The sequence below is a fragment of the Dicentrarchus labrax genome, unplaced genomic scaffold (assembly GCF_905237075.1).
Source record: "Dicentrarchus labrax unplaced genomic scaffold, dlabrax2021, whole genome shotgun sequence".
Lineage (NCBI taxonomy): Eukaryota > Metazoa > Chordata > Actinopteri > Moronidae > Dicentrarchus > Dicentrarchus labrax.
The window spans coordinates 10592930-10614822 of NW_026136709.1; the positions used below are offsets into that span (position 1 = coordinate 10592930).

A 21893-nucleotide genomic window follows, 5' to 3' on the forward strand; every position below is an offset into this window, starting at 1 on the left:
TTAGTTTTATGTGTTGTTGCATTATATGCAGTCCGTCTGTGTGTGTGTGTTTTTTCTGTTGGGTAGATTTTTTTAATTCCCAGAGTTTAGCCCCTGGCCTGCAGGCCAGTATAGGGGACTGTGAAGGCCTGAGGGGGATCAGTGTAGATCAGAACAGATCAGTAGGGATCATTTGGGATCACTGGCCCTCTCTTTGATCCACTCATCCTGTCATCTCACCATTCCCACACAATTCTCAAATTATTACCATACCAGGCGAAGTAAAAACACCCACATGTTAGTAAACACATTTTTGACTCTGTGTCTGCAATGGAGATGTGTGGTATTCTGTTGTGTTGTGGCTTAAATTGGAAGTATCCCATTTGTTATACTTGTTAGCTCTCCTTGTTTATAAAAGACAAGGTTAACAAAGAAGACTTAATTTCTTTTGTCTTGTTTGTATCGGAGAAGAAACAAATAGTTTATAACAAGTGTCGACTACAAATTTGCTAACTGAATGCCGGGAATATCTCCAGCTGTGATGAGAGTCTCCAATTTTTTTTTTTTCGTGCGTGTGTGTGATTCACAAAGTGACTATTTATGACATTCCTCATAAACGACAGAGCAGGGGCTGTTAAAATCTGAAGGCTCAGGAACCGAATGAGAAAATTGGTCTCATGACTTAATCCATGCTAATGAGAACATCATTTTTCCTGTCATGTGGAGCACCCTCCATAGTAGCACTCTTAACACTCATTTTGCTCTCCTGACTGTAGTTCAACCAAACAGTACATAAAAGAAGTCTTTAAGTTATAGCATAGCTGTTGAATGGAACCTTCTTCATTACTAACAGGGGAACTTTTCTGGAATTAACAAAACAGGCCTCTTTTCAGATCTCTTTTTGAACTCAACTATTTGAATTCACACAGTTGGTCAGCTTCTCAATGACAAATACTGTACAGATGCATTAAGATCTTTCAATCTGTTTCCATGTCACAACAGTGACACAAATAAATGGATACATTTTTCCCAGCAATGCAGCAAGGTTAATTCTGAAAGCATTATTGGTGTATTTTATTTTCTGTAACTGTTGAAGAACATAATTAGGCTGACTAATATACCATTCATGCTTTGGCAGCAGGTTGCTCCAAAGCTGGCTGACCCTGTGTAGTAGTGACGGCTCTGCTCAAGTCAATGAAAGAAGGTGGAAACTCAATTCAGGTCTGCATTAAAAACAGTCTCTGAACTGTGTGACCTTTATCCCCCCCCCCCTCTGTCTCTCTCTCTCACACACACACACACACACACACACACACACACACACACACACACACACACACACACACACACACACACACACACACATACACACACTCGTACTTTTGCTTGTGTAGCAGCTGCGTGGAGGGAGAGCGGGAGTGAGAGTGAGAAAGGGAGAGCAGGGGAGGTCAGGAGGTTGCGATGGTTGACTATGCTAATGCTGTTGTTAATGACTTTGCTGTGAGTGATAATTGATCGTCTTCATTACCATATTAACTTCACTGCCCCCACCCTTCACAGGCCCCCCCATCGGCAAGCCCCAGTCTCTGTCTGCGCCGTAATGGATGCCTCCGTTTGAACCTTCAAATAATGAACTAATTAGCTTAATTAAAATCAATAGAGGTGCCAATACTAGGTTAGACATTTCAGGGATGCCGTCTCTATCTGCGGGGGAAAGGAATTTGCAGAAAGAGAGGGTGAGAGAGGACTGATGGCAGGAGGCAAGAGGAGCAATACATACTGTGAACAACAGGGAGAGTGTAAAAAGGTGAGCAGCAAGGGGAAGAAAAGCAAGAGAGAGAGAGACAGACAGAGGGGGACAGACACAAGAAGAGGAAGCCCTTATAATAAGATGGACAAAAATAGGGTGACAAACAGACAAAGAGGAAGTAAAGTTGGATGATGAGAGTTGCAAGTTTGAAGATAGTAAAATCTAAGCGGTAAAATGTAAAAATGAGTGGACAAGGGCGAAGACAAGAAAGCACGAGAGAAAATATCAGAGAGAAGGAGGGAGCCAAAGAGAGGGGACACTAAACGAGAGAGAGAGGGCGAAAGAGGTTCCTAATGCTGATTTATGAGTGCTTGACGGTCGTTAGCTGGAATAAATGGCTTGTAGGAGTGGCTGCAGCATTACTCCCTGTACAGGATACTAAGTGCATTGTAAGGTCAGCCATAAGGCCAAACTTACATATGTAGTGCTCTGCCCTTGTAAACCTTTGATAATATATCAGCCACAGGATGGAACTGTAACTAGTCCATCTGATACACCGATACGACTGTGGCTCCCTAACCTGTATGGTAATTGTTTTATTTCTGTTTTATTTATTTATTTAGCATAAAAGTTTAGCGGACTGAACTTTTATCGTTGGACAACACAAAAATTAAAAGCATCAACTGTGTTTATGAAGGCGATTTGCTACAACGTAGTGCTGAAGCAATTAGTCGTTTAATTAGCTAATTAGCTGATTAGCTGACTTTCAGAAAATTAATCTATAACAATCATATTATTATTATTATTATTATTAGTAGTAGTAGTAACCTATTTATAATTTGAAAAGCTTAAATAAAATTGCACTCTCCGGGTTCCCAAAAGTAAAGATTTGCTGTTTACATAAAGTAAATGTTTTACTAAATTAAAGACTGTTTGTTGGTCAGTTTGCAATTTAAATATTTCTTCTTGGGCACTGTTGAATTGTGATTGGTTTTTTAACTGTTTTGTGACATTTGAGACCAAAAAATAATCAATAACCATGCAAAAATACTGATTAACCAACAATAAGAATAATGAAGTTGGAAGTTATTTGCAGCCACGCTACAGTCGATGCTAATGCTTTAGCATTTTGTGCTATATCTTGCACTCTGAACCTGCTAGCTGCCGAGAAACATAAAAGCACTGTTAGTAGCACAACATTTTCTGAGTGTAAAGATCTTTATCCAATGAACACAGGGCAGGTTGATTAAAGAAATGTTTAATGTGCAAACGTTTTACATTTGGGTTTGCTATCTCCTCACTAGGTTATAAGTAAGGTTTAAATGAAAACTCTCCCAATCATTCTGCAATGAATCTGTGTGGTAGGAAATGGTGTGTTTTTAAGCTGCTGCCAGTAGAATTTGAAACAAGATGACTTGGTGTCCACTTGAGTCCACTGTACATACGACTCCGGCTCTGCAGACTGCACAAATAGGACAGATATATTTTCAGATGTTATAAGAACTGTCAGAATGCACAATGAAAAATGGAATAAACTTGTGTGGTTATATACTGTTTATTTATATATAGGTACACAGTATACAGTATCTTGATGGCACAGAAACAAGCCCTGAATTTATGGCTGCAGATGTGTGTGTTTTTCCTGTAGGCTATCATCATAGTTGCATCACTTTACACTTGCATCAAGCTCACTCTGGACAAAATTAAAGCCCACATTTTTAGTACACTCTCACTCTAAACATGCATGCTTTGACAACAAGATACTGGCGCGTTCCTTCCAGTCACCATCACCACGAGATGCATTATCCTCCTTTTTTCATTCCTCGCTTTCTGTTGTGATCTGGTGACTCATGCATACGTGTTCCCGCTTTTGTTTTTTCTCCTCTGTTGCTTTCAGTTGACCTAGCTCCAGACAAAAGGAATCGAGGGGAGTGGAAAAATGGAATGATTGCATAAATGGACAGCTATTTTCAGATAGAAAAGAAGCAAGAAAAAGCAAAAGTGAGGTGGGGAAGGGAAAAAAAAAAACAGGGAAGAGAAGAGGCGTGGGTGAGGGGCAAGTGGATGAGACAGGAGGAGACAAGAGAATGTGAGAGGAGGTTGGAGGCTGGAAACAAAAGAATAGAAACGGATGGGGGAAAGGAAGGAGATGGAGGAACAGTGACAGCGGAGGAGAGAAAGTGAAGCGATTCTGTGAATGACTGTTGCTATAATAAGTTTTCTTTGTTTCTTTCTTTTCTTACAGTAAAAGTACTGCTACCATTTCTACTTTTATATCACCAGTCCTGCTATGACTACAAGTTCTACTGCTGCTACAGTGCATCTGCCACTGTCTTCTCTCTAGTGTCTAACAGTGAACAGACCCACAGTGACAGGTTTTGTTTGACTATTTTCCACATCCTTGCCTCCTCGACTGCAGATTGAGATGTGATCACTTTGGAGGTACCGGTACTGCTTGTTATAGACAGAGCACCTTCTATAAGAATGGATTGCATATGCCTGTTCTGTTTGTCTTAAAACTGAGTGAGAACACTAAGTGATGTGATGCAATGTCTATGTAATGCGCTCTCTGTTTCTCTCACTCCCGTATTTCTTTTCTCTCTTACTCATGCACTCTGCTGATTTTGACCATTACATTGACAGTGTATTTCCACACCACTCTTTAATGGTATAGTTGTATTCTACACACAAACAGACACACACACACACACACACACACACACACACACACACACACACACACACACACACACACACACACACACACACACATATACGTAAGCCTTCCCTCTAACAAATGAGTTTACCCTGGTCATAACCTTCACAGGGCTCATTATCATAGATTGCAGGCCTTTTCATAAAGCTGAGACCACTGGTGACGGATTACTAACAGGATGGACACACACACATGCATATATATATATATATATATATATATATATATATATACATACATACACATACATACACACACACACACACACACACACACACTGTGATCGGTAATGAGACCTTATTCCGGACACCCAACCCAGCTGCCTGTAAATTACACCCGCCACTCTGCCATACATACTTAATCAGCTAATGTTGTTTTATTCCTTATTATTAATTTGCTCCTGTTTCTGATTTATCTAAAGCGCTCTGCATCACACCAATATTTTGTCTCCTTTACAGTTCAGAGAGGCAGAGAGAGAGGGAGAAAGAGAGAGAGTAGGCCGTGTGCTTATTCATGTACTTAGGGGATTGCATCTGTAATGAATGGACTGGCTGTTTAGGTATACATAACGCAGCCTACTACTCACCTTAATAATGTAAGCAGGTCGTAACTCCTGCCAACCCAAGGGTATATAAGGCATGCATACATAGACACAAACACACACATATACTGACACTCCAAAACACACACACAGCCTACCTATATTAACCACTGACCTCAACGTGTGCCAGGTCTTCTCACTGTCACATTGCAGCTGCATTGGAATATGAATGTTTCATAATTGGGGGAGAAAATCGTGCGTGCCTCTTGTGTGTCTTTTTATTATATATCTTTATATTAATAAGAGATTTTACTAAACATACAGAAACTATAAAAAAGAGATTTTTAGGTTAAATAGAATAAGTTTGTTATATTGTATTTTTTTGTGTGTTCCAACACACAACAAACCACTTTTCTATCAATATTACAAGGTGCATAAATATAGAGTAACTTATTTTCTTCAAGTTCTTGGAAAAAAATTTACAGTTGAGTCAAGAAAGCGGTGGAGGAACTTAACAATTAATTTGTGGTGTCCTGTATTTTAAAGTGGTGTCCCAACAAGCAACTTGTTCACTTGGCGGACATAAGGGTAGCCAGTCTGCCTTCGTCATGCATCAAACATTAACTTCACATATAATGGATTTAATTTCATCTCTCCATCCACCCCAGCTCCTCTTTTGGAATGCTTATTGTGTGTATGTTTTGGTTATGATTTTTACTACCCCATATCCTGCATTCACACAAACACATGGTAGCACACATACTTAACACTACTAGCATATGCACAATTAAAACACAAGTTCATACTTAAAGCACACACACAGGGCTATGTGTTGACCTGTGAGTCATTGCTGTCAGCATTGATTTCCTTTTCCCCGAGTGACCCCTGTCACCACGGCGATAGAGTGACCGATATTTCATCAGTGCTGCTGGGTCCCTCTGTTTCTCTCAAACCCTGTGGTTTCTTTCTCTCTCTCTCTTTCTGTGAGTCTGATTCTTTATCTCTCTCTGTACTTGCATCCCCTTTGTTGTCTCTTTTCAACTCCTTGTCCACCCCTCTTTTCCTTTGTCCTTGTGTTCATTCTCTCTTCTTAATAGTCCTGTGTGATGAAAAAGCTGGACCACCACAGCTCTTTTTTGAGCTAGGTTCATTTGTATTTTCTTTAAGTTCTTTTTTATATCGCTACAGTATGAATTGACCTCAAAATAACAATGCTGACCCATATTCCCCACTGGTCCTTCACGGACCAATGTTCAGTCAGAAAAAGAGACAGACAGAGACAGGCAGACAGGGTAATGGCAAGGGTTATTTGAGTCCAAGGAGTTGTTCTGCATCTGAGAATGAACAGAAGACTGTGTGTGTTTGTGTCTGCGCTTTTTATCTCAATGTCCTCCTTTCAGAGCAAGTGACTTCCTGTACTACTATTGCGTCAAATATATTATTTTTGAATCCCTAAAGAGGAAAGCCAAATTATTAAGTCATTACAGTAATCGTATTTCAAATTTCATCTTCGATCCTTTCTTCTATATTTGATTTTGTCAACTTTTTGATTAGATTTGGGTGATTTGTGTGCAGTTGGCCCTGTTTGGAAAATGAGCAAAGCAGAAAGCAGAGACATTTTTTTTCTTTCATCAATCGTTTATATAGTTGCATTCCGTTTTTTAATTTCCTCGTCCTTTTCGTTGTCATGTTGCCATGGTCATTAAGATGCACATTCCAAGCAATCAGTCAGGGCCTCACTTAACACCTCTGTTCCCGTGGACTGTCAAACTTCATCACACTTTACAGCACTTGAGAAAATCACTGTCTGTAAAATAATTTTCCTTTATTGAGCAGTGTCTAATTAATAAATAGAAGTAAAAGCTGTATTATGGTGCAAATGTAACTCTCTTTGAATATATCAGCATTAGTTAGATCCCAGAAAAGCAAGTACAGTATTGTTGTTTTCCCTTGAAGGTCATATCATTGTAGATGTAATGTACATAAATGAATAATAAATAATAAATAATAATGAGTAATCTGGATGTCATTTTCTGTATCTCCCAGGTGTCTGCTGTTGATTTGAAGACTATTTTACTGGATGAGCTTGTTGGACCTGCAGTTCACATCCCAGACAGGTATTCTGTACGGCTGACTTCTAATGATTATTAGTCACTCAGTTTCCCTTCTCATCAACAAGGCAATTTTTTTCCAGAAAAAGTTTACTCTTGACTCAAATATTTAATAACATCTTTATAATAACTTTATGAATCGACCACACACACTCACACATACACACTGGTCCCCTCGGTGTAGAGAAAGGTAACAGGGTTGGCCTCAGGGACTCTGTCTCTCCTTAGGGAGGTTGAGGTCCTTAGGGAGTCGCTGCAACACCACTGTCCCCATGGCAATATGCAAATTCCTATATGATATTTCCCACCATGCAGTGCTCCAAGGCCCCTAAAGACTTGTTCTGTTTCTACTTTAGACCTTTCTGGAAAGACAGGGTTTTACCTTAAGTTTCACACATTTTGACAAAACTAATGAAAGAAGCATTTTCTGAATCGAAATCTTCATGCTCATACATATGTACCTATTCCAGATTTTTGCATCGCTAGCAAGGCACCTGGACTCACCAGACCAGGGAGGGGTTTGATATGAGAATGACTTCTGATAATCTCCATCACTTGCTGAAGCTAAAGTTACCTGGTGACAGTTTTCAGTATGTTTAGCTTTGGCTGTATAGTAAGTGCCTTTAGTAGCGGAGCAGCAGTGAGAAGTGTGATACACTGGAGAAGGATCAGGCACACCCTGTTTTTGTCAGTGAAAACTATTGAAAACAATGAAATCAAATTGACCTAATGATAACTTAAATACCATGTCTTCACAGCGACTTTCCATTCCATATCTTGCACTGACAACATATAAAGTAACAGATTTCTGTCAGGGACTATATCATAGAGGTTGACATTGTAATGTTTAGTGTGAGTTCATGAAATAAATCAACTGATTTCCAAACAAAGGGATAATATTACAGTCAATATTTGTTTTTTCAGAAGCTGTCAGTAAGACTACATCCAAATACGGTCTCAAGTAACCAGTCAGTAGTTTGACAGCCTGCAGTGCAGCCAATTAAAGCACCCAGCCAAGCAGGAATGGGTGGTCAGGCACAATGTGGCACAATTGAGTATGTGGCTGTACAGTGTTTCTTTGCCATTCCTGCGAAAGGCACTGAAGGGCGTGATGGATCCTCAGTCAGCGTACTCGCTGTCAGAGACACGGGGATTTGCATCACACCTTGAGCGTTTTAAATGGCTGCACATATAATAATAAAAAAAATGAAATAAATGAAATGAGTAAATCAGGTCTCATGAAATGAAATGACAGGCAGGTTGAAACAGCGGGTGAGTGTGTGTGTTTCTTGCCACCAGCGTCAACATTAAACACATCAGATTGAAGCCACCCTCCAGGGTAGCATCACTCAGCCAGGTGTATGTGTGTGTGTGTGTGTGTGTGTGTGTGTGTAAATGTGAATGGTGAAACCTAAGTCTTTTATCTACTTTTCCATTTCCTCTGTTTTTTTGTTTATCAACAGATTTATTTATATATTTCTGCTGAAATGGTGTACAGAACACACACACTCTCACACACACATTGATCTATCGATGTATTGATGTGTGAGTGGGTGTCATTTTTTTTTTTCCATCTCCCTCCAATTTTTTAATTATTTTCCCTTAGTATAATCTCCTGCAGAGTTTTTTTTCACTTGAGTTAACTTGAGTGCTGTTTTCCTTTGCCAAAAGCAGTCAAATGCTGAAAGTTAGTTAGGTAAAAAAAAAGAAGCTTTGACAGAATATCCTGATTCTCATTTGGGAAAGGTAGGAACTTAACTTATTTCACACTCTGGCAGTATCCCTCAGTGTAACTGTTCTAATTTAAAACTCCAAAACTTTTCTTTGTTAACAAAAGTAATAAGATATTTAGGCTTAGGAGACTGGAGGTTCATTATTGTTACATTATTATTTTGTCCAGCTGTTTTTCTGACAGTCTCCCGAGTCTTCCTTTACCAATTTCTTCTTTGCAAGGACAGTAGTAGATGCACATTACTTTCTATCAGTCTCCTCGCCTCCCCTATCTCTATCTTTCTCTCCCTCCCTCCCTCTCTCTTCCACTTGTCTCTCAGGACGAGAGGAGGATATGTCTCTTTTTCTCCATATTGACTTTCCCAGGTCAGGCTCCTCTTCTCCTATTAGGCCAAGCTAACTGATCAATACACGGGCCTGGTGGGCTGCTGTGCGGACATGCAGACAGGCATTCACAGTGGGCTGTGCCCCGGCCAAGTGCCACGCTCATTAACACACACACACACACACACACACACACACACACACACACACACACACACACACACACACACACACACACAGAGCAGGACATGTGCAGTAGACAAATGTACGCGCTCTCATAAATATAAATGTGTATACGATTCATAATCATACAACTGTGGAAACAATTCCTAAATCCCTACAGTCTGTTATATAGAGTGGCAAATCTTAACACAACTAATCTAATGACTAAATCAATCAGTCAATCATGTATAAATCTATAAATCTTCATCCAGTTGGTTGCTTCTCTGTCAAATGCGGAGATGCAACAAACTCCTCCTCTCCTCTCAAATCTTCTCCTCTCTTCTCCTCCCCTGCTGTTTTCCCAGCTGGTGAGTTGTGACATCTGCAGTGCTGCGACATGGATAAGCAGCTGCCAGAGATGGAGTGAGGGAGAAGGGGAGGGAAGAGGGGAAGGATGGGGAGCCATAGAAGACAATGCAGGGGAGAAGTGAAGAGGGAGGGGTGAAGGGCGCCGACAACCAGCAACAGTTAGGTGTACAGCAGGAGGAGACAGGATTGTGTGTCTGTGTGCATGTGCATAAATGTGTTTACGTGCGTGTCTCTGTGTGAGTGTGTGTCTGTGAATGCACTGTATGTGTGCACATGTGCTGGTGTGTGTGTGCATGGCAGCGTGCCAGGCAGTGCCATCTGGCTGCTTGACAGAGCTCTTCTCATTAACAGGGAGGTTAATTGCTGTGGCAGCACCCAGGCTGTGTCAAACATCACCCTGGGGACACGGAGGCAACAGACGATCTACATGTTTGTGTACGCACACGCACAAATGTGTGTGTGTTTAAGGATAAAATGTGGCGCTGGAAACCCTAAAACTCTTTCCTCAACATAAAAATGGTTAACAACAACCTGCAGTATATTAGCCCTGGCATATGAAGAGGGCAGCGTAGGGCACCTGTGTCCTATGTGTGTGTGTGCGTGCATATGTATGTGCTTGAGCATGTATGCCAGGCAACATGCATGTTTATATTTGTCTTGTGAATTATGTCTTGTTGCTGTAATGATGTAGAAAGAATTGGGTTTACAGAGCCAATGTCTATAGCCCTGAGGGCAAACACACATACACACTCACACACACACACAAACACACACACAAGCACGCACACAGGACAGGGGGAAGGGGTGGCAATTTGCATGTTATTACTGCATATTCATGACTAATTTTGTTAGCCTTGCCTAATAGGCCTGAGTGACAGCTTGAGATATCGAGAGGCTGCTTTAATATCACACACACTCATGGTGACACACACACAAACACACACACACACACACTCTCCTCAGTCATATTCACTCGCCCTGCTCTCTGTGTCCACACAGTAATCATAACAACACTTATGGCTCTAAATAGGAATTCCCTGTTCATCTGTTGGTTTGACATTGTGTCATTTGTTTACCACAACTACTATATTGTATATAACAATATAGTAAATCATAAAGCCTCATTTGTTACATGCATAATCACAACCTATTATACACACAAGCACGCACACACGCACCTTGTATGGCATGAATACATTTGCATTTTGACTTGTTGCAGATCAGAATGTGTTTGTATTTATTTTCCCAAAAGACGCAAATAATGTTAAAATTCAGCCTCTACCTGTATTAAATTCAGTTATTAATGGTGCATAAAATGGAACCTTATGTACCATTAAGTAATACACTTATTTTCTTCTTCAATATTTTAATCTTTGTTGACTGCGCATTAGCTTGGTGTGTGTGCATCACTTAATTTCTAAACAGAATACTTGGCCAAGACAAAATGATGTTCCTTATCTCAGCTAGTGAGCATTTTCTGTACTCTGTATTTTCTGTATATGCATGTACACTCACACACACACAGCACTCTAAACCCACCACCCCACTGTGCAGGTGGAAATAGGGATGAAATTGGCTGCAGTTACTTTTCATTCAAAACCCTCTTTCGATTTTCAACTTGTTCCCATTTCAGACAATTCGTCTCCAAAGAATCTTTCCTAAATTTGGGTGATTTAAGTATTTCTTCACCATACTGAAAGAGAAATAAGTTTTGAAAATGCTAATAAATAGACTAAGCTTTTTCCCTCCATCTAAAAGGCCCTAAAATAAGAAGAAAAATAACGTTATAATGCAACCGTAGAAGGTTTTGTCCTTTGTAAAAAGTTTAGGTTTGAAATTTGTACATAACTTAGGGAATGGTTGTCTTTGTCTACACATTTCTATACATATAAAAGCTTCTGTGCATACTTAAGAGTACACACAGTTTTTGTGCATTCTTTTTCTTAGTGAAATGTTCAGCAAAGTGATAATTCATAACAAAGGAACACTGTAGTTAGACTGGAATAAAAAGTGAATTAGTAGCACAGTGGCACACACTTTCCCATTCTCTTATAGAGACAGAAACAGACTATAATCTAAAGTCATTTTTGTTTCACTCTCCTCTGTGGCTTTTACTCCATTTGACTGAAAAGTTGTTTTTTTTCCTGAAGTGAAAGATTTAACTCTCAGCGCTCTCTATCCACTCACATGTCACTTTTGTCAAATCTTGCCTTTCCTTCCCTGCTTGGTGCGAACGTGCAGACACGCTTGATCAAATGTGAGTTTAACATTTTTAATCTGCGCAAAGTTTCATCAGAATAACTCATCTCATGAGGCTGGTAAATATGAAATTGTGTGTGTGTGTGTGTGTGTGTGTGTGTGTGTGTGTGTGTGTGTGTGTTGTACGTGCCTGTGTGTATACGAAGAGTACTGCACACTACTGTGTGATCTGTTTTTTTTCCTTTTTTGCCTTCCATCTTGGGTGTGTGACAGCTGTCACTGGTGACTCAGAAAGGTGTCTGGGCAGAGTTAACGTATTTTCACCGCTGGGAAACACACACACACTCACACACACATACACAGACACGCACGTACGTGCATATCAGCTCCAGTTGCTGTCACCTAGCACAAATTTCACCAGGCTCAGCATCTCTTTGCTGCTTTTGAATTAGATTTATTTTATGAATCACATATTATATTGTATACACAATGAATGCTATTCACAAAGTGAATTGCTTATTTATTTATTCATTTATTTATTTGTTATTTTATCTTAGAAAGCATTACATTAATTAATTTAACTTAATTAACCATCAAGGTTAATTCAGGATTAGTTTTCTAAAATGTTTTTCATATGTAACATTTCTGTCATTTTTAATACAGTGGAAACACTGCTGTGTTAATTCATTTTATTTGTCCATAAGCATTTACTGTATATGGAGCATAGGTTCATAATTAGGCTTTGTAATTCAGATCACATTTGGTTACTATTACGTTACAGTTTTTTTTCCCCCGTAATTCTTCGACATCTGTCATCCTCTTCCTCCTTTTCCTGCTGCAGTACTGCTTCCTTGGTCCAGATTGCATCCGAGTTAGAAGACCTGAAAATCCAGTTGCAAACCAAGGACATCTTCATCTCTGATCTGGAGAAGGAGCTCAGGGAGAATTTCCAGCAAAAGCAAAAGGTAATCTACTCGACTCGTCCTGATTTGAGCTTATTGCAAAGGATAAACTACGCCACAAAAATGTCATCAATATATTCTGTCCAGTCTTAAAACGTTTTGTGAACAAATCTGCCTATTGGTTATGAATTTAACTTTTTGATTAAATTGAATACAGTATATTGCATACACCTGCAGTTATTTGGACTGTTTCCTTTATTGGTGTTCAAGGTACTTTCTAAAATAAGTAAGCCTGCAATGCAAAAAAAGAAATTGAATCTTATCATTTTAGCAGATTTCTTTCACCACAGTTTTTCATCACAGCTCTACACAATTAAATGACTTGTTAAGGTATTTTTTTGCAGCGTGCTTGTTATTGTTTAGAAGCCTGTCTGAGAGGTGGAGAAGTCTTTTTCTTTTTTTACGATATTGGTTTGGCAGCTGTGCTAGAAACGCTCCATGTGCAGCCAGGTTTAACAGGAAGCCGAGGCGTGTGTGATGAATTACCAGCATATCTCAGAGCCCTGGGTAACAAACATGGCGTCGCCGGCCGGGATTAAAAGGGAGAGTTTTTTACGGCCTTCCCACACCTCCTTACAGGGTGTCACTAAATTATACCCTCTGCTGTTTTACTGTCTTCTGTGGCTTACGGTTAAGACACACGTAAACACACACAGGCTTGCAGAAATGCACACACACACACTTAGATTTGTGCTTGTGGTAAACCCGGGCTTGTTGGTTGTTTATGTGTGTGTTGGCTGGTTACTGTTTGTTTATGCTGCTTGTGAGTTGACTCATTTGCACTGCTGCTAATTAGTGGTTTGTGTGATTATAGAGCCTTAGAGAAACAAACTGCAGCTTGTTCTGTTAATCACATTTTCAACAAATGTTGATATATTTTCTCATTCTGCGTGTGTTTCTGTTTAACTGGTATGTCTGTAATGCAGATGCACAGATAGATCTGCTGGCACAGAATTTCATCTGTGTTTGTTAATAAGCGAGTTTCTGTATGAACACAATAAGTTCATAGAATCTGACGCTTATGAAGGCCAATTAAAACAACTGTATGTCCTTAACAATAAAAACAATGTATGTATACAATTCATTCTTTTGAATTTTTCAGTGCAGAAGGTTTTCATCTGTGATAATATGTGAAATTACTAACATGCTGCAGTGTTTCCTTTACATAACACACACTATTATCATTGTTGTATAGTGGTTTATGTTTGGCAACTCTGTGTCACCCCTGTACAGTCTGAAATCATCATAAATAATTAAAAACATTCATTTAAACTGCTGTCTTACCTGAATAAGACTAAATATAAACATTTTAATGAATTACATATCATATTACAGATTATACTAATGGTAGAAGACAATCTTCCCCAATTAAAAAGAGTTCTGTCCTGAAAAAGTGGGATATTAACAGTTAATATAAAATGTGTATAAAAAGCTACTGATGTTTTGTTAGATAGCTTAAGATTATTGCATGATATTTGTGAAGAAAAACTGTAATTAATAACATTTCTGAAACATCATAAACATTAGTTACAGTTATAGTTTGTCACACTCACTGAAAATATATTTCTTCCTTTGAAATAATCTTTAATATTTAAAATCTGTCATGGCCCAGACTGCAACACAGGTGCTGGAAAGTAGTGAGAGGCTGGTGCACCTGCAGAGCGAGCTCTCTTGTCTGCAGCGGATCCAGAAAGACAACATGAAGGAGATTGCTGAGAAAAACATCTGCATCACCAAGCTGCAAGCTAACATTCAGCTGCTGCAACAAGAGGGGGCCGACACACATGCTCAGGTGGGCAGAGACTCAAATGTGCATGAGTTGCAGTGGTGGAAGAAGTATTTAGATCTTTTACTCAAGTAAAAGTATCAATACAACAGCGTAAAAATACTCCATTACAAGTAAAAGTCCTGCATTTAAAATCCTACTTATGTAAAAGTTGACAAAATAAAATCAGCAAAATATACATAGTGTATGAAAAGTACAAGCACTAATTCTGCAGTAAAATGTCCCCTGTCTGATTTATTATTCTATCTCAGTGGTTCTCCACCTTTTTCCTTAAGGGACTCCTTTCATATCATTGAGTTAAGTGACGACCCCTGACTTAGTGACATATTTTATGGATATGTTATATTATATTCAATGCATAACAATATCAGTACAGAACAACTGATGAACTGTACAATCAAGACAAATAGTCAACGCATTGTTCTGTTAGCTCTTTGGTTGTTTTAGCTACATACTTTTCTAATGCAGGATGACAGCAGACAGTGAAGACTCTGTGAATATGGCTTGTGTTCAGATCTCCACTGTTCCCTTATAATGCGAGATTTAAGTTTATATTGTAAATAATAATCTAAACTTTGAAAATAACAATTTAATTTGGTTTTCCTCATAGACGTGAATAAACTGCTGAGATAATACATACTGTGTAGTTTTCTAGAAAGGTTTTCTCACCCCCCTTAAAATCAAGAAGGCCTCATGACCCCCTGTGAAGCTTTGACAACCTCTAGTGGGGGTTGGGACCATCAGGTTGGCAGCCAGTGTTATATCTGACATTATTAAACTGTTAATAGGGGGGTCAGAGGCCCCCAAAGATAAATGTTAGGCGTTGTGAGATGATTAATGGAAGAGGAAAGAAGGAAACGTTTCTATATTTTGGACCTGCCTGTAATCTTTGATTTTTTGCAAAATATTGGATTTATTTAAATGAAACCATGTGAGCGCTTCATAGACATGTGAAACATAACAAGGTGCCCGAACTACACATTATATTATATAAGAGGTTGCAAGTCAAACAGTTTGGAGACCACTGGTTTAATAATAATTCAGATGTGTTGTATTTTCTTAATTTTGACCATATGAGTTTAAGTAACTACACCAAATAAATGTAGTGAAGTAAAACGTTCAATATTTTACTCTTGTAGTATAAAGTAGCATAAAAAGCAAATACTCAACTAAACTTCTGTAATGGAGAAAATGCAAATTTCCTCCACTGATTATTGGGATTTCTGTTTGCACACATGTACCTCAGTAGATACTGTAAATGAAAAACATATCTGATAATATAAACATAAATGCACTCACTAGTCACTCAAAAAATATTTTTTTAACCAGATATTTCAGATTAGTTTTCAGATTAAGTGACTGGTACCTCATTTGTTTTACTGAGTGCAGAGATATGACTGCCTGCACATTTAAAAAAAAAAAAAAAAATGTCTGTCTGACTTCAGCTCTCCAAACTGAGTGTGAGAGCGAAGGAGCTTCAGCAGGATGAGCTGAAGAGAAAAGAGGAGGAATGGAGGCAAAGAGAAGAGGAACAGAGACTGAAACATGAAAAGGAGATTCAACAAGCAGAGGAGAGGAGAAGGCAGGAGCAACAAACAAGAGAGGAGGAGGAGTGGGTGAAGAAAGTGGAGGAGGAGAGGAAGAGGCAGGAGTGGAAGAGGGAGCGTGAGGAGGAGAGAAAGACCCTTGCTGAAGCTGTTAAAAAGTGGTCTGAGAAGGCAGCTATTTTGAATTCTGAGGTGAGTATATTAATGTACTAAGTAGCTCTATTGTATTTAACCAGAGTACTCAACAATGGGGGATAATGTGTAAACTTGGCTGCAAAAGAGAAAATTGATTCTTTTCATTGTGTCCCCTCGTTTTAATTCCTGTGTATGATATTATGCTTTTTTTAAATAGTACCTCCAAATCAAAGATTTCTAAAACCAAGGGAAGCTAAAGACACTCATCATGAACCCAAGTCACCTCCCTCTACAGTTAATACATTACAAGAATCATTCAATTAATAATAAAATGCACATGTTTAAAATAGTCTCTCCTCTTTTGAGCTTTCATAATTTATATGATGAAGTTTTCTTGAAGCTGTTTTAGCATGTGTACTTACAGTAGGACAGAAGACAACATATTTACACGCATGCATGTTCACACACTTACACAGAAAACAACAAAATACTTAACCTTAATTCAGACCTCAGACACTCTCTCCTCTCCTCCACCCCCTCACCTCCCACCCCCTCTTCCTTCCATCCTGCCATCTCGCCACAACCGCTCCAAATTAATCTGCAAAATATTGATTTGAGGAGCAAGGGGGTGGGGGGGGTGGGGGCCACACGATTGCGGCCGCATATTAATACGAACAGGCCGCTCTTCGTCTCTCCTCTATACTTTAAGATCCTCATATCTTCATAATTGATTAATGTTCCTTTGTGAAGTGGGGATGAATAATACATTAGTGGGCCTGCTGCACCCTCAGGCTGATGAGAAAATGTTTAATTTCAGTAAATGTAGCACTCCCGCTCTCTTTCTCTCTCTTTCATTTTCCCTCTCTGGTTATTTGTGAGTGTTGGAGTGTGTTTGTGAGTTTTCACTTGTGAGCTGAAGACTAGAGGAGCGTTGTTGATTTGCTTTTTTCGTGTTTACTGTCGGCTTGAAGCGCATGTTAAGCATCACAAACAAAAGACAGCATCTGCATTTGCAAACACGAATGAATAAATTGGTGAAATGAGCCCAGTATTGTTCCATTAACTGATAGAACTGCAAGAGTTGTGTCACTTTACTACCTGTTTGCCCGTAAAAAAAAAAGAAAAAAGAAATCAGCCCGTTGGACATTTTTGCCTACATTGCATTGGAATGCACTGCGAACATCAGCTGCTACAATATCCATCAGCAATCAGTGAAAACATGCAAATGTGCCATAAACCCACCTGATGGAGACAAGTAGCCTCTTCAGCAGCCTGGAAAGGTGCCGGGAGGGTGACATATGTCAGTTGCTGTGACTGGCACAGCCTGGCTCGACTCAGCTCATCTGGTTAACAATGCTAATTATGCTAAACAGAAGCCTAATGATGATGATTAGGGATTTAAGAGCTGCAGCATGGCACGCCTCGCATGTGTGTGTGTGTGTGTGTGTGTGTATGTGTGTGAGATGGGGGGGGGTTGTCTGGCACCTGCTGGTGAGCATCTGTGTGTGTAGAATAGATAAATGATGAAGTGAACACACACATACACCCACAGGTCTCACTTCATGGCTATTTAGCTTTGCTTCATTTTCCATTTGAACTTGTGCCAGTGATGAAGGGGATCTATACACATGCACAGCTTCATACATGCACCCAGAGCGCTAATTGAATAAATAATACTTATCTGTTAACAAGCATCCTAATTAGTTATGCTAATCAGCTTAGATAACCCAATTAACCTCATAGAGTGAGGAAGGGAGGGCTCCTCTTTGTTTTTATATGTGGGTGTGGATTTATATGCCTGAGAGCAGATCAGAGACACTTAAGAAAACACATTTGCCTAATTAGTTTTCAATGACATAGACAAGCATTTATGTTTTTTTTCAAGTCCTTATTGTTCTGCTTTTGAATGCGAGGAAATAGACTTTTCACACCAAGAAAATAAGTGGCATTGAATTCATGTTAACAGTGCTTGTGCATTTTCTCTATGCTTATGCGAGAATATACCGTATGCATTTATACTGTCTTCTGCCAGTCTGTCTTTCAGTTAGATCCACATGGACATGTATATTTTTACAACTATTATGGTAGTTTAAACAGAGTGTGTATTTATTCAGAGAATGTCTGCCTGTTCCATTAGTTTATGTCCTTGGAAATACAATTTGGCCTCAAGTTCTCTCCGTTTATTTAAAACCTTCAGTCAGCGTTCCCATCCTAATAGTGAGCCGTGTTTCCTCTCGTTTAGCTCCACCACTCATTATCCGGGCCATGTGGAAGAGACAGTGTTTAGAGAGGGGTGGGAGAGAGACTTGGAGAGGGACAGGGAGAGATAGAGAGAGCGGTAGGAAATGAGCAAAGGCGAGAGCAAACCAGAAAGAAAAAAGACAGAGGGAATGAATGAGTGACTGAAAGAGGGAGAATGTAGATTTTCTTTGAACCTGACCACAGCTTCTTGTGCTTCTAATGAATGTTGAGGAGAGAGAAGGGAGGGAGACACCCAGACAAGACTGTCTTTGTTGTGCCTATGCAAGAAAGAAAGAGGGAGAGCAAGAGAGGGAACACAACAGATTTATGTCTTACAGGAAGTCTCCCAGATTTGTGGTGTCGCAAACCGCCTCCCCCGAGTCAGCTGCATGCTCTGGCTTTTAATTAATAGTCAGTTTAAGTTTCTGTGCACACTTGAGTCTATGTTTTCATGTATCGAGTATTCGTGTACGCGTGTGCATCTGTTTGTCTCTGTGGCATGTGCCTGTGTGCCTGTGTTTACAACACACAGTTTATCATGTGCAGTTTGTATATGAGAATTAGTTTTGACAGAGCAGCACTCATCCGCTCCTCTGGTTTGGGCTGCATGGCTGACAGCGGGAGAGCTTCAATTAAAACACACACAGCGTCAGAATTATTTGACAAGAGTTACATTTTGTGCCGGAGCTCAGACAAGAGTCCTTAATGAGTGGCAACTGAGATATTTTCTCATCTCTTGGAGTGCCACCACATCTCAGCTACATGCTATTTATCTTTCAATTGTTTTATTTATGTGGACTGCCGTGGATTTTCTTTTTTGTTTTAGAACAGTTTAAGGGCTGCCCTCAAAATCGACTAAAGGTGTTAAAAAAAATGAATAACGTATTAAATGCTGCGCCCAACATTAGCATTAGGTCATGGCACCTTTGCTAATGTGCTAATGGAATTCACTGCGGTGAGCTAAACTGCGGTGCTTGACGTCCAAAGCCTGCACTTCTGTAATGGGAAGACCAAACAGTGGATGCTACTCTGTGCAGTGCGGGTCTTGAATGTGGGTTGAGATGCTAATATTAGCTCATGCTCACTTCAGCTGACTCATCTCCTCTGTGTCCTTGGCTTATTAACTGATTTAAGACTGATTAGATCAATCTTGCGCGAACATGCACTGGCACGCACACGCACCGAATTTGAATATCAAAATGGAATTGCTTGACCAGTGAAAACTAGATTAATTCAAAATGTTTGCATCAAGGTGTAGGTAAAAAGGATGACTGTGCATATTTTTAATGCACCTTGCAGCATTTAAAGCCATTTATGACATTATCTAAAGCTCATGTTATGCAAACACATTTTGCAAGTCAAATCCACTTATGTTGAGAATACTTCATGCTCCTTTTTCTCCTTTGCCTTGATTTGACTTCATGAGATCATCAGCGTAGGTATTGATTTTGCACTCCATTTGATGGAGTTTTAGTGAGCTAAAATGTGTATACCTCTTCCATAATAACATACCACAGTAACAAAGTAATGATGTTGAGCTCTATTACTAGAATAGTGTAATATGCATGCCATGTACTTTTCAAACGGACATGCCTCTAATACACTGACAGGATTTAGGTAAGAGATTAAAGAAATATTTGAACTTTTTTTTTACGTCTTCTCTACAAGGACAACAGTGTTCAACCATTTACCACAGCCCTGTTATTCCAACCTCCTAAGTGTCTCTTTATCTAGCTTCTTCAAGGTTGCGTAAACAGATTGGCCATTGCTCTGCCACACATAGCTTTTCTTCTCTCTAGTCTCCAGGAACTGTCAAGAGACTGCACTGTTGCTACCAGGTCAAATCTCCTGACAACCTGACAGCATGGTGGTAGGTGATGTAAGTTTGGCCTAGAAACCTCCCACATCCCTGTTCTTCATTTCTATTGTGTCATTGTTGTGGTTGATGTGAGAACCCACTGCACTATTTGAATGTGTTGCTCAGTTCTACTCTGAGCTATTTGATCAGCTCAGAACACGATGTTAACACTTTCAGATAGTTGCTGTGGTAAACAAGAGAAAGTTGTTTTGCCGTCTGTTAGAGTTTGAAAGTAGAGTGTCAATTTCACTTAGTACTTTTCATGTTAGATGCAAGGTAGTGAAGAGTACTCAGCCGATGTAAAATGTGTATGTTTGTGCGTGTGCTCATGCACAGGATTGAGCGTATCTGCCTCTCTTTATGTGTGTGTCTGTGACAGTTTCCTCTCAAGATGTTAATTCCTCTCCTCCCTGTTGTTGTCATGCTTACACCAGCAGTGTGTGCACCAGGGAGACGAAGACATATTGGTGTTAATGAAAAGCCCTCCTAAACTCTCCTCCCTGCATGAATGTTTAAACATGCTTGTCATAACATTCATTCGCTCACACATGACAGCTAGCATCTGCAGCTGCCTTGCTCGCCCTCAATATTTTATCATACCATCTCCCCTAACCCCACTCCAGCACAATGGCTGTGTGTTAGCAAACTGAATTATAATGACTCAAAACAGGCCATGTTCAGACTCACTGCCAGCACAGGCCATACATAATGGATTCAGCAACACCACAGGTCTCATAATGGTACAATTAGTCAATTTTAAATATGAAAGAAAGAGAAGACGGCCAAATTAAGGAAATGTGATTGTACATAGAGGGAAAGAAAAACCGAAGAAGATTGAGATAAATAAAGATGATGAGAGAAAGAGGAAAAAAAGAAGCAAAAAAAGAAAGTAAGAGTGGGCTTGTGTAAAGAAAAAGGAAAAAAAGGAAGACAGAAAAAAAAGGAAAAGAACAAAAAAGCAAAGGAAGAACGAGAGAAATCCCCATGTCCATATACAGTATGCTATTCAGAAGTCCCATAACACTGCAGGTCAGCAGTTGTGACCTTGGTGGTTTTGACAGAAGTGGTTCACCATGGTAACGGTTGGTCTGCAACCCTCAGAACACCCCCGCACCCCTCATCACTCCCCAGCCTTCCTCACTGCCTCTCTGCCAATTTGATTGGACGCACAATTGAAATGTCATGCCTCAGCAACACACATGCACACGCACCAGATCAACCAGACTGAAACCGGTGGAATGAAAGAACAGGGCACGCTGTACAAGTCAGGATGAGAGAAACCAGAGACAAAAGTAACACACTAAGAGGAGAGAAGGGTTTTAGTTGAGCCTCATGTCACTGTGGTATTTCACATAGCAGGAAAAAGTGGGGTTAACATTGTGTGGTGGGCGAGGAGACCTAGGCACAGAGCATCAAAGCAGAGAGGCTTGTCATAGCCGCTGAATACAGAATCAAATGAATATTAATGTGGAACCAATTACC

At 39.7% G+C, this 21893-nt stretch overlaps 1 protein-coding gene across 2 annotated transcripts in view; it reads left to right on the forward strand.

The window, feature by feature from the left end:
- LOC127369123 (golgin subfamily A member 6-like protein 22) overlaps positions 1-21893 on the forward strand; it is a 93566-nt gene that overhangs the window by 7556 nt on the left and 64117 nt on the right. For both annotated transcript variants that reach the window (XM_051410165.1, XM_051410166.1), the window contains 4 exons: positions 7033-7103; positions 12724-12847; positions 14457-14636; positions 16076-16369. In XM_051410165.1, the coding sequence (XP_051266125.1) occupies positions 7033-7103; positions 12724-12847; positions 14457-14636; positions 16076-16369 (669 nt within the window). The remainder of the gene's footprint in view (positions 1-7032; positions 7104-12723; positions 12848-14456; positions 14637-16075; positions 16370-21893) is intronic.